At 39.8% G+C, this 12,390-nt stretch overlaps 1 protein-coding gene across 1 annotated transcript in view; it reads right to left on the bottom strand.

The window, feature by feature from the left end:
* Window positions 1-12,390, bottom strand: part of mthfd1l (methylenetetrahydrofolate dehydrogenase (NADP+ dependent) 1 like) — a 43,888-nt gene that overhangs the window by 25,171 nt on the left and 6,327 nt on the right. Inside the window, exons 13-19 of the mRNA XM_084953274.1 lie at window positions 11,966-12,012; window positions 11,268-11,375; window positions 10,881-10,955; window positions 10,131-10,233; window positions 7,260-7,336; window positions 5,523-5,663; window positions 4,194-4,262 (exon numbers count right to left, since the gene is read on the bottom strand). Coding sequence (XP_084809400.1) covers window positions 4,194-4,262; window positions 5,523-5,663; window positions 7,260-7,336; window positions 10,131-10,233; window positions 10,881-10,955; window positions 11,268-11,375; window positions 11,966-12,012 — 620 coding nt within the window. The remainder of the gene's footprint in view (window positions 1-4,193; window positions 4,263-5,522; window positions 5,664-7,259; window positions 7,337-10,130; window positions 10,234-10,880; window positions 10,956-11,267; window positions 11,376-11,965; window positions 12,013-12,390) is intronic.

Raw genomic sequence — 12,390 nt, 5'->3', positions numbered from 1 at the left:
CTGCCAGGATAAATGATGACATGCTGATGCGGGGTTTGTCTAAACAGTGGGCAGAAGTTAAGAGGCCCTTCACTGGCTTGCCAGCCTGAATATGAGCCAGGCTTGTGTTGCCTGTTGATTTGGACTGCTTTGGAAAGGCTAGAAACACACCCACACGAACTAAAGGAGCACTTCAAGGCCTCAAATCTGGCAGTGCAGCTGTGCAAAGTTCAGATTTGCAGCGATTAGCCTTACAAAGACACAAAGGAAACACTGAGTCAGTAAGAAATACAACAAAAACCACTCTTTTCTGTTGCTCTATTAAGTCACCCTGCACAGGTTTGCTATAGGTAGGATTGGCTGATGTCATTTAAATACCTATGATTCTGATGATCAATTCATCTTTAAGGAGATGGCATATTCCACTGTTCGGATGCATCCTTGACTTGAATACCTGGTCTACAAGAGGGACTGTGCCCTACTGGACCAGAAACCGATGGCTCTCAAAAGGTTTCTGCCTGGCTGTGTCTGAACCAAGTTAACAAGCCAGCATCTAGAGTTGGACAACCATGATTCAACTCCACCACCACAGAGTAAATGCTACACCATAAGACCCCAACGACCAAAACCATAAGCAGATGTGCTCGATTTGCACTGTTTTTATTTTATTTTTTTACAAACAAAAATGATTTTCCACAGTAGCATTCAATCAGAAGTGGCCTGAATGTGAGTATTTTGTGCTGTTGCACATTTTTCACATTTGCAGATTAAAAAAAATACGTATTTTGTTGTTTGATATACTTTCCTTTGATAGAATGAAAACCAGCAATGGTCACTGACATGCTACTAGAAATAAAGTCTATCCAATGCCCTGGATAGTTTTTGTTATTAAGTTAATTATATTTTGGCCCTTTATTTTATTTTTCAACTGTATTATCTACTGTACTTGAATTGCATGACATTTCATACTTTTACCATTGAGTGACATCTCAACCATTTGGTAGAGATCAATATTTTAAAAGCTCCAGGGTCTATTGAAAAAAAAAAGCATTGATTGTGGTGATTACTCACCCAAGTCAATAAGAAATGCAAACAAAAAATGTTTCCATTGCTTTTTTCTTGGTGTGGACCTCAAAGAGTTAACACTGACACATATTCTACTAGGTGTAACTAAATATCATTGGCTTTTTTTAAGTGTAAAGAATTGTTACTGTCATGTTTCTACTATTTTTCAACATTTCTTGGACTAAATCACTTATTAAATAAAGTAAAGGAATAACTAATGACTTTTTATTTTGCTGCCTCCCAGTTAAAGTTACTTCAAATGCACAGACGCACAGCTGGTGTACTTTACAAGCAGCAGATGTATCCTCTCGGAATAATTCAGATCTGTTTTGTGGAGTGCGGCCTGCTTGCAAGAAAGGCATGAAAGAATACGGCTGCCAAGGAAAGGCCCACTCATCGAGATCAAAATCCTTCTGCCGCACTCCAGACAGGCTCTTAAAAAAAAGGTCATTACTTAGAAAGAAAACTAGGGAGGGCAGCTGACCCATTGTTACACTGAATATGAATTCCTTAAGAGAGAGGAAAAGGGAAGGATGGGAAGGCCTAGTCTGATTTTCAAGGCTTTTGTTTGCATACCTCTCCCTCACCCAGCATAAACAGCCTCCCCTCAGAGGAGTAAATCATTTCTTTAACAAGGTCACGAGCGAAGCTGCCACTAGCAGCATTTACTGAATGAAAGAAAAAAAGAGTATGCATAGTTAAGAATGAAAAGTAAGGGGGAAGAAGACAAAACGCAGACCGTGAGATGAAGAGAAATTGCATTTTAGTACCATTACCTGGCCAAAAACATCACATCCATTTCTGTGTTTTAGTGGAAGGACATGGACGTCACACATTACACGGATTTCCATCTGTGTTTGCAAACTTTGAGGTTTAACTTGACCCAGTGCAAAATTTTCACTCTTTCCACATCTGTCCACGAGGAAACAACAATGGAATGAAAGTGGAAATCAATGAAAATCCATTGTGTCACCTTTCCATCTGTTGAACGCAAGGATTAGGAACATTCGGAAAAGGGAGATGAATAAAAACAGGAAACCGGAGATCATGTTAATATTTCCGGGTGTCGCGCATCACTTGGCCAATTTTATATGTCAACTGCAGAGCAGGGCTAAAGTGACAAAGTATCCAAAATGTATTCTGACACAGCACAAGGACTCAAACTGCTCCGCATTTCCACACAACCCTTGCCCTCTATCCTATAGTCTACTTCCTCTCCCCCAGGAAAGATGCATACTGTGAACCTCCACGTAGACAGGATGTTTGGAAAACTCACACAATAACTGAAGTCTGCTTAACAGACACGTACACAGGGAGAAAAAACTATCCCCTTTCTTCTTGTGATCCAAATTGTGTCCCGTCTAAAAACGACACAGAAATGCAAGCTCAGCGCCAGCGTTCGTATGCCAGCTCTATTCTCAGGAGTGCATCTGCATTCACAGCCGTGACGAGCCAAAGGGGCACGAAGGGCAAAGGCGGTCAAGCTCGGTGGAAAATTCTCATGAAGCTCTGAGGCCCGCTTGGTCCCGATACCAGTTCCCTCACCAGAATTGCAGGAAACCCACACAGGAAACAGTTTCACACAACAGGACCGCAACGCTTCCTCCCAAAAACAAAAAGTAACCAAATCTCTGCTCCGTACAACACAACCCTCACCGCACCCTTGAAAACACAGAATCCGGGACAGTCGATGTTTATTTTCTCCACCCAGCAGCCATATAATCAAGCTTTCTGCTCAAAAACCAACAAGGAACAAACAAACGAGAAACAGCCATCACGTCAAAACGAGAAACAAAAAGTCGTTATCACAAGCATGACTGCTAACATTGTGTTCACTGTAAACTTTAATTACTTAAACCAAATGGGCAGAAAAGTACCCTCAGCTTGTGTGGTAAATCTTTGGCCTTTAACTCAGTGTTTCAAGTCTGTGCACAAGAAAACTGAATCAAGTGTGATCAAAAAGTCAAAAGCAATCATCCCATTATATAGAAAAAATAAAAACGATATCCAACCAAACACCTTAAAAAAAATCAAAAGGTGCTCAAAATAGCATCTGACCAGAACTTTTTGATCGCACCTCTTACATTCAGGAATGTGAACATTAACTACTGTGATGCCATAACACAACACCTTTATAGAACAAGCCTAATGAATATGTTTGTCCAAACGTTGGTGAGAACTTATTAAAAAATGCATAAAAGCCAATGTTCCACAATCCTGTTTAACAAACATATATTAGGATTGGGTTTAATGGAAGCCTGTCCAGCAGAGAGTCTCTCTGTGCATTCCCTCAACACCACCCATTTGCAGCAGATGGGTGCCCATTCCTGAGCCTGGTTCTGCCTGGGGATTCTTCCTGGTAAAAGGGAGTTTTTCCTTCCCACTGTCACCAAGTGCTTGCTCATAGGAAAAAAAGAGAAATATATATAAATAATAATAATATCAAAAACAGGAGTACACTAGAGATAATCGTCAGTGTTTACTGGATTAAAAAAAAAGCAGAGACATTAAAGTTTTACTCTTTTATTCTCTGTGATGTCATCATCCAAAACTGAATCCTTGCTTTGGACTTTAATCACAATTTCTAAAAATGCACAAATAAACTTGGGAAAACCAAAAATATGCATCCTTCATGTGGGGTTTATTCAATTTTAAAAGTGCCCCAGCTTCCCATAGAGTTTGACTAATCATGGTGGCTGCAAGGACAAGATTTGGGCGTAGTGTCACAAATATGTTGGTGCGTATGTGCTTTCTGTCCACATGGAAGAAATATCCTTGTGGTATCACATGTCTAATTCTTCTTAAGGTAAAATCTCAAACGCCTAATAATAGCCAGATGTTGTGAGAAGCAGAGTTTTGTTATCATCATCACAACCAAATTAAAGTGTTTTCCTAGCACAGCTGCATGAAACTGGATCAGGCGGATCCCCTGGCCGAGAGCTTCACCTGTCCACCGAGCTAAACTGCCATTAAGATAAAGAGCCCTGGGAGGAAAAAAGCCAATCCATCATCCTTTCTTTAAGGATCTCAGCGGAACGCTTTCTCCGGCAGCAGCAGAGCAAACCCATTTATTCCATAAGATATTCATCCGAAGCTGCTCAGCTGAGCGGGATAACGACTATTTTAGAGGGGCTGTGCACAGGTCTCACCTCAAGGGTCTGCATCAACGTGGGCTTGATAGCATCTTTCATTAACACCGCCAGAGCTCCACTCACACCCTGACGGAGAGGAAGAGAGAAAAATAAGGGTGCTGGCTGGAAAACAGAGCAGGTTATCAAGATTCAGACAAAACTTTGAGCTCGCTAATACAAACAACTGATAATGTAAAGTATAGTCAAACAGCTGTCCACTTTAGACGATAAATGTTTTTACAGTCCATTTGCAAGTTTCCGTCCTGCATGCAAGTAAATCTTGCTTTGCACAAAATGCTCCGTCAGCAACGTGGACACATTTTCACACACACACACACACACACACACACACAAACTGACAGCATATTTCCACTGGGCAGGCATTGATGTGTGGTTGTGTTTTCACATCCTGGCATATCAGAAATGCTAATGCAACTTTATGGAGGTTCCTCCTATACAGCTCTGAAACAGCACAGTCATGTGTGGGAAACCAGAGCCTGAAGAATCTACAATGGGGAGCTAAAACTTAAAGTTTTCCTGTGCTCGGGATCATTGACATGTCGCATGACCCAGCTTTGACCAGGCTTTAACTGTTGGATAAATGGCTTCACATTTGACTCTAGAATACTTTGGTATACAGAAGAGCTCACGGTTGACTCAGTGACTGCAAGTCCGGTGCCCAAATCCTCCCTCTATTACCGTGCTTGCCAGTTGGTATGAGGTGTTTGTGCTGATATGCTGTGTTGGTTTGGTTGGTTGATGCAAGCTCAATCATCCAAGTAAGGAAATCTCAGAAAGTTGATTCTGAGAATACAGGCTTTCTCTTGGCAACAATTCCAAAAGAGCCACACCTGTTCAGTCCTTTTTTGTAACTAATTTCACGACCTTTAACATTTAACATGTTAACCGAGCCCTGTGAAGTCTGAGATTAACACTCGGATTTTCTGCTTATGTTCTCTGACCATTACACGGTCGGACTTCAGGGTGAATTAGCTGGGACATTCACTCCTGGGAAGATTGGAGCATTGTACTAACTCACAGCTGAATGCTCCAGAGTGAAAAAAAACTTCCACTTTCTACACTACAAGTGTTTTTCTTCCACTATATACAGTTAATTTCTCAAATTAAGATTTGAAGATGTTTCGTATCACTTAAACAAATCGAAGATAGCTTGATAAGGACTAAAACCATTATCTTTCTATAACTCTTCTTTACAGTCTTAAGCACAAAAACAACTTTTTTCAGAACAAATAAACAAATTTCCATATTTTTGGTCTAAAATTCTCTGAGTTAGACAGCAATAATACTTCCACACTTACAAATGAGATTACAACACAAAATACATACAAGGTCCTCTGCTGTGATAGGCTGTCCAGAGCGGCTGGTCCCCACCACCATGCGTGCCAGCCTGTTCTTCATGTCCCCGAGGCTGTCAGCCAAGGCCAGGATGGCCATGATCTCACTGGCCACTGCAATGTCAAACCCAGTCTGGGGTGTGAGAAAAGAAAAATCACTTGCGACATAAACCAGGACTGTATTTTCAGCAGTTCTTTTATACACTTGCTAGCGGAGAGCTGAAAACAAATGTTTTACCTGCAGTAAAGTGGATGAGTTTCAGTTTGTTTGGAGCTAGAATGCAAAATAGTAAGCTTACGCCTTTACAATCTAATTTATCTTTCTCAGACTCAAGAATTAAAGCTTTAAGTGAATAAAATGTTTTGCACAGCGTGGGAAGAAAACTGGCAACTTTCTTCAAAACGGCAGTCACCGGGCTTATCACATGAGAAAGAGAATAAAGTCCTATGAACATGGCCTAGTTTCGGATCGGATAATTTGATGAAGAAAACTTAAAAAACCTATAAACATGTTTAACTTGTTTTGATACGAGTTTCTGTCATGATTTATGTTTAACAAAAAAAGGATGGAGAGAACAAGAAAACATGAGTAAGTAAGGTTAGAAAAAAAAAGCATAAAACCCACAATAATCCCTCAAGGAATATAAGAATTCTATTCCCACTCCCACTGATAATAACCCGAGGGGCTATAGTATAACCAGCACTGGAGAAAGTGCAAGGCAGAAGAGAGGAAGGGAAACAGAATGGATTTACCAATGATCATAAATATAACCATATGGTGAACTAGCTTAGAGGCTATTCTAGGTGTGTACGTGTGTGAGCGTGGATGGATGGGTGGGTCATTTTTCTCATTCTCTAAACATTTGCTTTCACTTAGGCCTGCTAGCTTCCCACTGACGTGAAATGTTTATTTAGAGAATTTCATTTAGCTGCCATTACTACAGATGTATGGTGGTGGTGGAGGGAGCTGATTACATCTGGGCTGTATCATGAACAGAAGAGCATGTGCAGAGGGGAGTGTATCAGAGTGGACATGCATGAGAAAGATTTTAGTCATGGTTTTGCTATATTAAAAAGCAAAAAATAAAACAGAGATATCCGAGGCCAGGCCATGTTAATAGTAATATGACGCCCCACCAGCTACATCTTTACAATGTAAATAAACTGCTGCACCATTGTTCTTCATTATAAAGTAAGTTCATGTGAATTTTTGTTTGAATGAACAAATTACACAAATCCAGGGTGGTAGTTGAAAAGTATGCAACATGGTTTGTTTGTTAATTTAAAGAATCATAATCTTCACAGCCTGAGTGATTCATACCACAGTTATTATACTTTAGTATATTCAACATATTTTACATTGTTACTCTTGTTTTAATTTGGTCTCATTTTGTTTTGAGAGAGGATTTGCTCAGCTCAGTTTAATTTTAGTAGAGCTTTTATTTGTTAGTCTATTTTAGTATTATTGTATGGAGGGAATAAGCTGGAGGTAAGGAAAACAGTATAGGCATTACAATAAAAACCCTTGAAAAAAGTTGGCTCACATTCTTGTAGACGTCAAAAGTCTTAATAAACACGTCCATTACAGCCTCGTCAGGCAGGTTGTGATAATACACTGTACCAATTTAACAAAGACTAAAGCTAAGCCACTTTAATTTTCCAACTTCCCAAAATTGTTTGTTAGGTAAATGGAATGCTTTTCCACTTTTATTCCACTATAATGCCATACCTCTCTGATCTGTCCTTTCTCAGAGCTTGCCTGTCCGACGGTGATCTTCCTCAAAAAACGGTCATTTGTATCAACAACTGGAAAAAAAAGACAAAAAGAAACAAATATTTTTTTGGGCAAACCTTGTTATATAATCTATAACTCTGACCATGAAACATTCACCTTTTAACATGATGCAGTTGCCTTATGTGAAACAATATGCCACAGAAAAACATTATTCGCATTTCTGATTAATTTCATGTTAGATTAGATTAAAAAGCACTTTTCTTTAAAGAAAACACAAAAAAAAAAAAAAAAACCCAAACAGGACTACGTGACTGTAAGAGCCCATAAACTGTGATTAATTGATCTGATACCTGAGCCACAAGGAAAATGTATGTTTTTACAGCGTTAGCCTGACACACTGTAAAAATTCATCTCTACACGTTTATAAATACTACCCCATAACGTGTGTTTATCTTAAAATGGATTAGCTAATGAAGGTTTCCTCACTCAGCACTTAAGGCTACTTTCTGATAATGCGATTAGAAATTCACTGCGCTCAGCCAGGAAATCATTTTAGGAGACATTATTCCTGTGTTGGTTTTGTAGAATGAAAGAACCTTCCCTTTCATGAAAAAAGGAAAGTGTGTCCATTAAAAAAAACAAGTTTAGGAAAAAGGTTAAGCAAGAATAAGTCCCGTGAACACATGAAACAAAGTCACACTGGGTGCTGAACCTGTTTTTAATCTCCAGAGTTTGTTTATGATGAGTGACCCCGAAGCCGACAGAGTAAAATACCACGTCGGTCAAAGCAGCACCTGGCCGGCTGTCTCACAGGCAACTTTAAACGAACCCAGCTATCACTGCTGTAGCTAATTCCACAGCTGCCGTACCCACGTTTATAATCTTGTGACTGATGGTCTGACACTTTACATTAATTTAATATGAAGCCATTTTTGTATTCATTATATAAGAAAGGAAATTACCTTCTATTTCAAGACTGCATGTGACATTCCTCAGGAACGGCCCAATAAGACACTTACATTGCAGAGCATGAGATGTTTGTCAGACATTTTTTATGATAATTAGATTTGTGTGATAGTCATGATATTGCTTTTTGACTGCGAGTACATCCGAGCGCAGACAATCAGACTGGTGTTCTGAAGCAGCCCCTTTGCACCAGTTTGAAATATAAGGCATCTCTGCTGCGGTGTTGTTCACATTTGGCCAGATTAAGATTGCGTGCTTTACACCGCCACTGCTATAAAAACCACTTGACTGCATAAGCAGTTGGAGATCGGTGTAGGGTTTAGTAACATGTTACTGTAATTACGTTTTTCTCTGCAACAACACTATTGGAGATTCAGTAATCGCAATAATGCTGCTTAGCAAAGAATTATGTTACTTATGCCATTACCTGTATTACATACACTTAGCACTTTTAATAGTAATAATAATAATAATAATAATAATAATAATAATGGATTGCATTTATATAGCGCTTTTCGAGACCCTCAAAGCGTTTTACAATTCCACTATTCATTCACTCTCACATTCACACACTGGTGGAGGCAAGCTACAGTTGTAGCCACAGCTGCCCTGGGGCAGACTGACAGAAGCGAGGCTGCCATATCGCCCCATCGGCCCCTCTGGCCAACACCAGTAGCTGGTAGGTGAAGTGTCTTGCCCAAGGACACAACGACCAAGACAGACAGAGCAGGGGATCAAACCAGTAACCTTCCGGTTACAAGATGAGCTTCCCAACCCCCTGAACCATTCGCAACCCCCTGAACCAGTCGTCCATTTCTGTTATAAATGTAAAAATAAATAAATGAATCAATCAAATTTTCCTTTTTTCCTGCACATTTGTCCTACAGTCAGCTATTTTCAGTTTATTAGCAGGGACAGGCCAGAAACAACTGATGCTAACATGACAACTTGTACCAAGGATCTGCACAGGCAGATTTAAGCTGAATGTATGCCAAGCCTGGACAAGAAGCCACAACCTGATGTCCAACAGGTAACAATTGCACTGATGAGCATTTGGACTTAGGACAGTAGCATCACTGTGAAGTGCTCCTCATTAGCACAGTGATATGTGGTGTGGGACCGCTTACTGGTAATTATGCATCTTAGGCCATATTACCAATTTGTGCATAGGTAATGTAAAAAGTAGTGCAACAAATGACTTTCTCCTTGGAGCAGCCAAGTAATGTAAAGCAATACTTTTTCTGAGTGACAAACCTAATGCAGTTGTAGATAAAGCTGCAAAATTTACAGTTGTTTTTCTACTCTTAATGAGCACTTAAAAACTATTTAAAAATACAAGCCATGCTTAACCACACATGCATGCAGCACTTTTATTTCATACACTTTAAATAGCTCACATTTATCTTTAATTCAGAGCCACCAATTGACCTAACATACATGTCTTTGTCAACATGCAAGCATCACACAGAAAAGCCCCAGCTGACCAGAAGATTTGAACCAGTGCTAACTCAGTTACCCCATTATACATTCAAGCGTAATTGCTCAGTGTTAAGATGTTTCCCATTATATGCGAGAACACAAAGATCCAGCTTAGTTAGAGAGAGACATTAAAAGTTTCCATTTTAGTCTAACTGATTAAACTGTGCTCATGTGAAAAAAAGCTGCTGGTAATTGTCTGGTGCATACGCAGCTCTACACAGGCGGTATCTTCGCCTAAAATTCTTGCCTAAGGAGTATTTCTCCTGCTGGGTGCTGCATTTGAGTTGGACAACATCTCTGTTTGAGTCTCCCGACACAGTTAGTGTGAAAACAGCTTGAATCAGCCATGCTTGCGGTACAGTTACAACCCCCCCTTAAAAAAAAAGCACACACAGAGAATGTGTCTGTTTATAAAGATACCTCTCTGCCAGGTGATTTTTGAGGGGTCAAGATCAAGACGTACGAACGCGTTGATTTCTTCAGGTGTGAGTGATGCAGGATCTGTTTTCCTGATGCCAAGGCGCTGGAAATTGAGACAGACAACAAGATTTTGTTCCACATGTTTCTGATGCTGATTAGATTTTATTTAACATGAAAGAAGCCTGTTATGTCCACCGTAATAGGTGGGAGGTATCATTCATGTATAGGAAACAAATCCAGACTAAACAGGAAATTATTAACTCACTGTCAAGATCAGAAGGTTTAGTTGTAGTTTTCTGCTTAAAAAAAGCCTTTTAAAAATCTTTATCTCTCCCTTCATCAATTAAGGCTAATTTTATAGTCTTTTTCTCTAATCCTGGACTTTCCTGCAACAGGACATAAACTGTAAACATGTTCAAACCTTCATCTCCTGGATCAGTAACATCTGCCATGCATATTTTATCTGTTAGGACTAAATATTAGACATTCTTCATCAGCACTGCATGAAGACTGAATTACTCTTTCTTCTACAAACAAGGAGTTTTATCTGGCATAAATAAATGTTTGGTAAAGCAGCCAATGTGAAGGGTAAGAGTGAAAATTTAAGCTGGATCCACAGAGGCCCCCTAGTGGACAAAAAACAACAACAACAACTTTTCATGAACACCCCAGACACAATCCTTAGTTAGTTAGTTCACGTGTGACCATGGACATCACGTGTGATTATGGAGCTGTAGTATTTAAACTTACTTGCAGCCTGGAGATCTGGATGGGTGAGAATTTTCTGACTCCATTCACAGAAGGGACTAATCTATTGAAAAGGGCCTTGGTGGTAAAGAAAACAAGAAAAACAATACTATTATTTAAAGTACATTTAACCGGTCCTTACAGGAGGAAAGGACTTTTGTTAAGCTGGAATTTAGATAACGAGATAGCATTATGTGCATGAAAAGCAGGATTACAGAAATAAATCAAATACTTAAAAAGTTACCACAGAATAATTTACAGTCACCGACTAAAATAAATCTACAGCAAATCGCAAACATGACTGAGAGCAAAAGGAATCCATACTGTCATTATATTACACACGCATTTTTTAAACTAGAGTTGCTATATGATATCTTTTCGCACAGTCACCTTGTCTGACTGCGTCGCTTCGTGGAGCATCCTGGCATCGATGGCTGCTGCCACCAGGTTATTGGCAGCTGTGATGGCATGAATGTCACCAGTCAAATGAAGGTTGAACTGAGAAGATTTTAAAAAATAGCAGAAAAAAAAACCCAGTGAGAGATGAAAGGATTACAGGCGAGACATCAACATGCTACTGCAGAAGTGTACACTCTGTAAGATTGATTGAATGGCCCCTAGGGAGAAAAAAACCTCTAACAATGGGGGTCAGTGGGCTGCACCCACAGCATTTGGTAGCAGATGATAAATGTGGGTTCAACTAAAGCAATCTTCTCATGGCTTGGATTTTGTCCCTTGAGTCTTTAAATATATTATGACACATTTTCTCACAGTTTGACACAAGCCCTTTGATCTCAAGACATACAAATATATTTTTTTTAGTGCGCCTAAAAGAAGGAGGCGTAAAGAAAAAGGGTGAATTGAGAGAATGAGAAAAGTAGTTGGCCTTATTGTAGCCTACAAGTCTGGGGCTTAACCCCTCGTTCTGTGTGTCTTTATGTCTGTGCTTGTAGTCACAGCTCCGGGGTCATGAATGTATGCTTGTGTGTCTTTTTGTACAAACTACTGTGAGTCTTTGCATGCCTCAGGTCTTTGAAGCCTGCGTTTGTCCTGCTAGGGAACACTCTGAGCCTGTCTGTGTGTCTTACCTCCTCCATAGGGATGACCTGGGCATACCCACCTCCTGCAGCTCCCCCTAGGCAAAGGAGGAGAGGAAACACTGTGAGAGGCAGGCAACAGGACGAGGACACACAAAGAAACAGTGCTGAGTGTTGGACTTTAAATGAACTGCTCCACCCGAGAACAAAATGTAGAGCTGACCCCACACTGACAAAGATAGCTAAACTTGTCCAAATGTCACTGAATGTATTCAGTAGAAATATTCACAATTTGAAACATTAAACATTGGTTCCAATGTGAAAATACACTATTCTATCAACGTTTTCTTACAAAACAGGATTTTAGAGAAAACACTCATTGTTTTTGGAGAAAATAGTTTGGAATGACCAACAGTAAAGTAAAATAAAAAGTATCCAGATGAAGGAATGCAAAGGAGCACAGAGAGATGACAGCG

This window comes from Perissodus microlepis, chromosome 15 (genome assembly GCF_051167445.1).
Source record: "Perissodus microlepis isolate ML-2025 ecotype Zambia chromosome 15, ASM5116744v1, whole genome shotgun sequence".
Taxonomy (NCBI): Eukaryota; Metazoa; Chordata; class Actinopteri; order Cichliformes; family Cichlidae; genus Perissodus; species Perissodus microlepis.
Note: the sequence above shows the minus strand (reverse complement) of the source record. Positions and strands in the feature narration are given on the sequence as shown.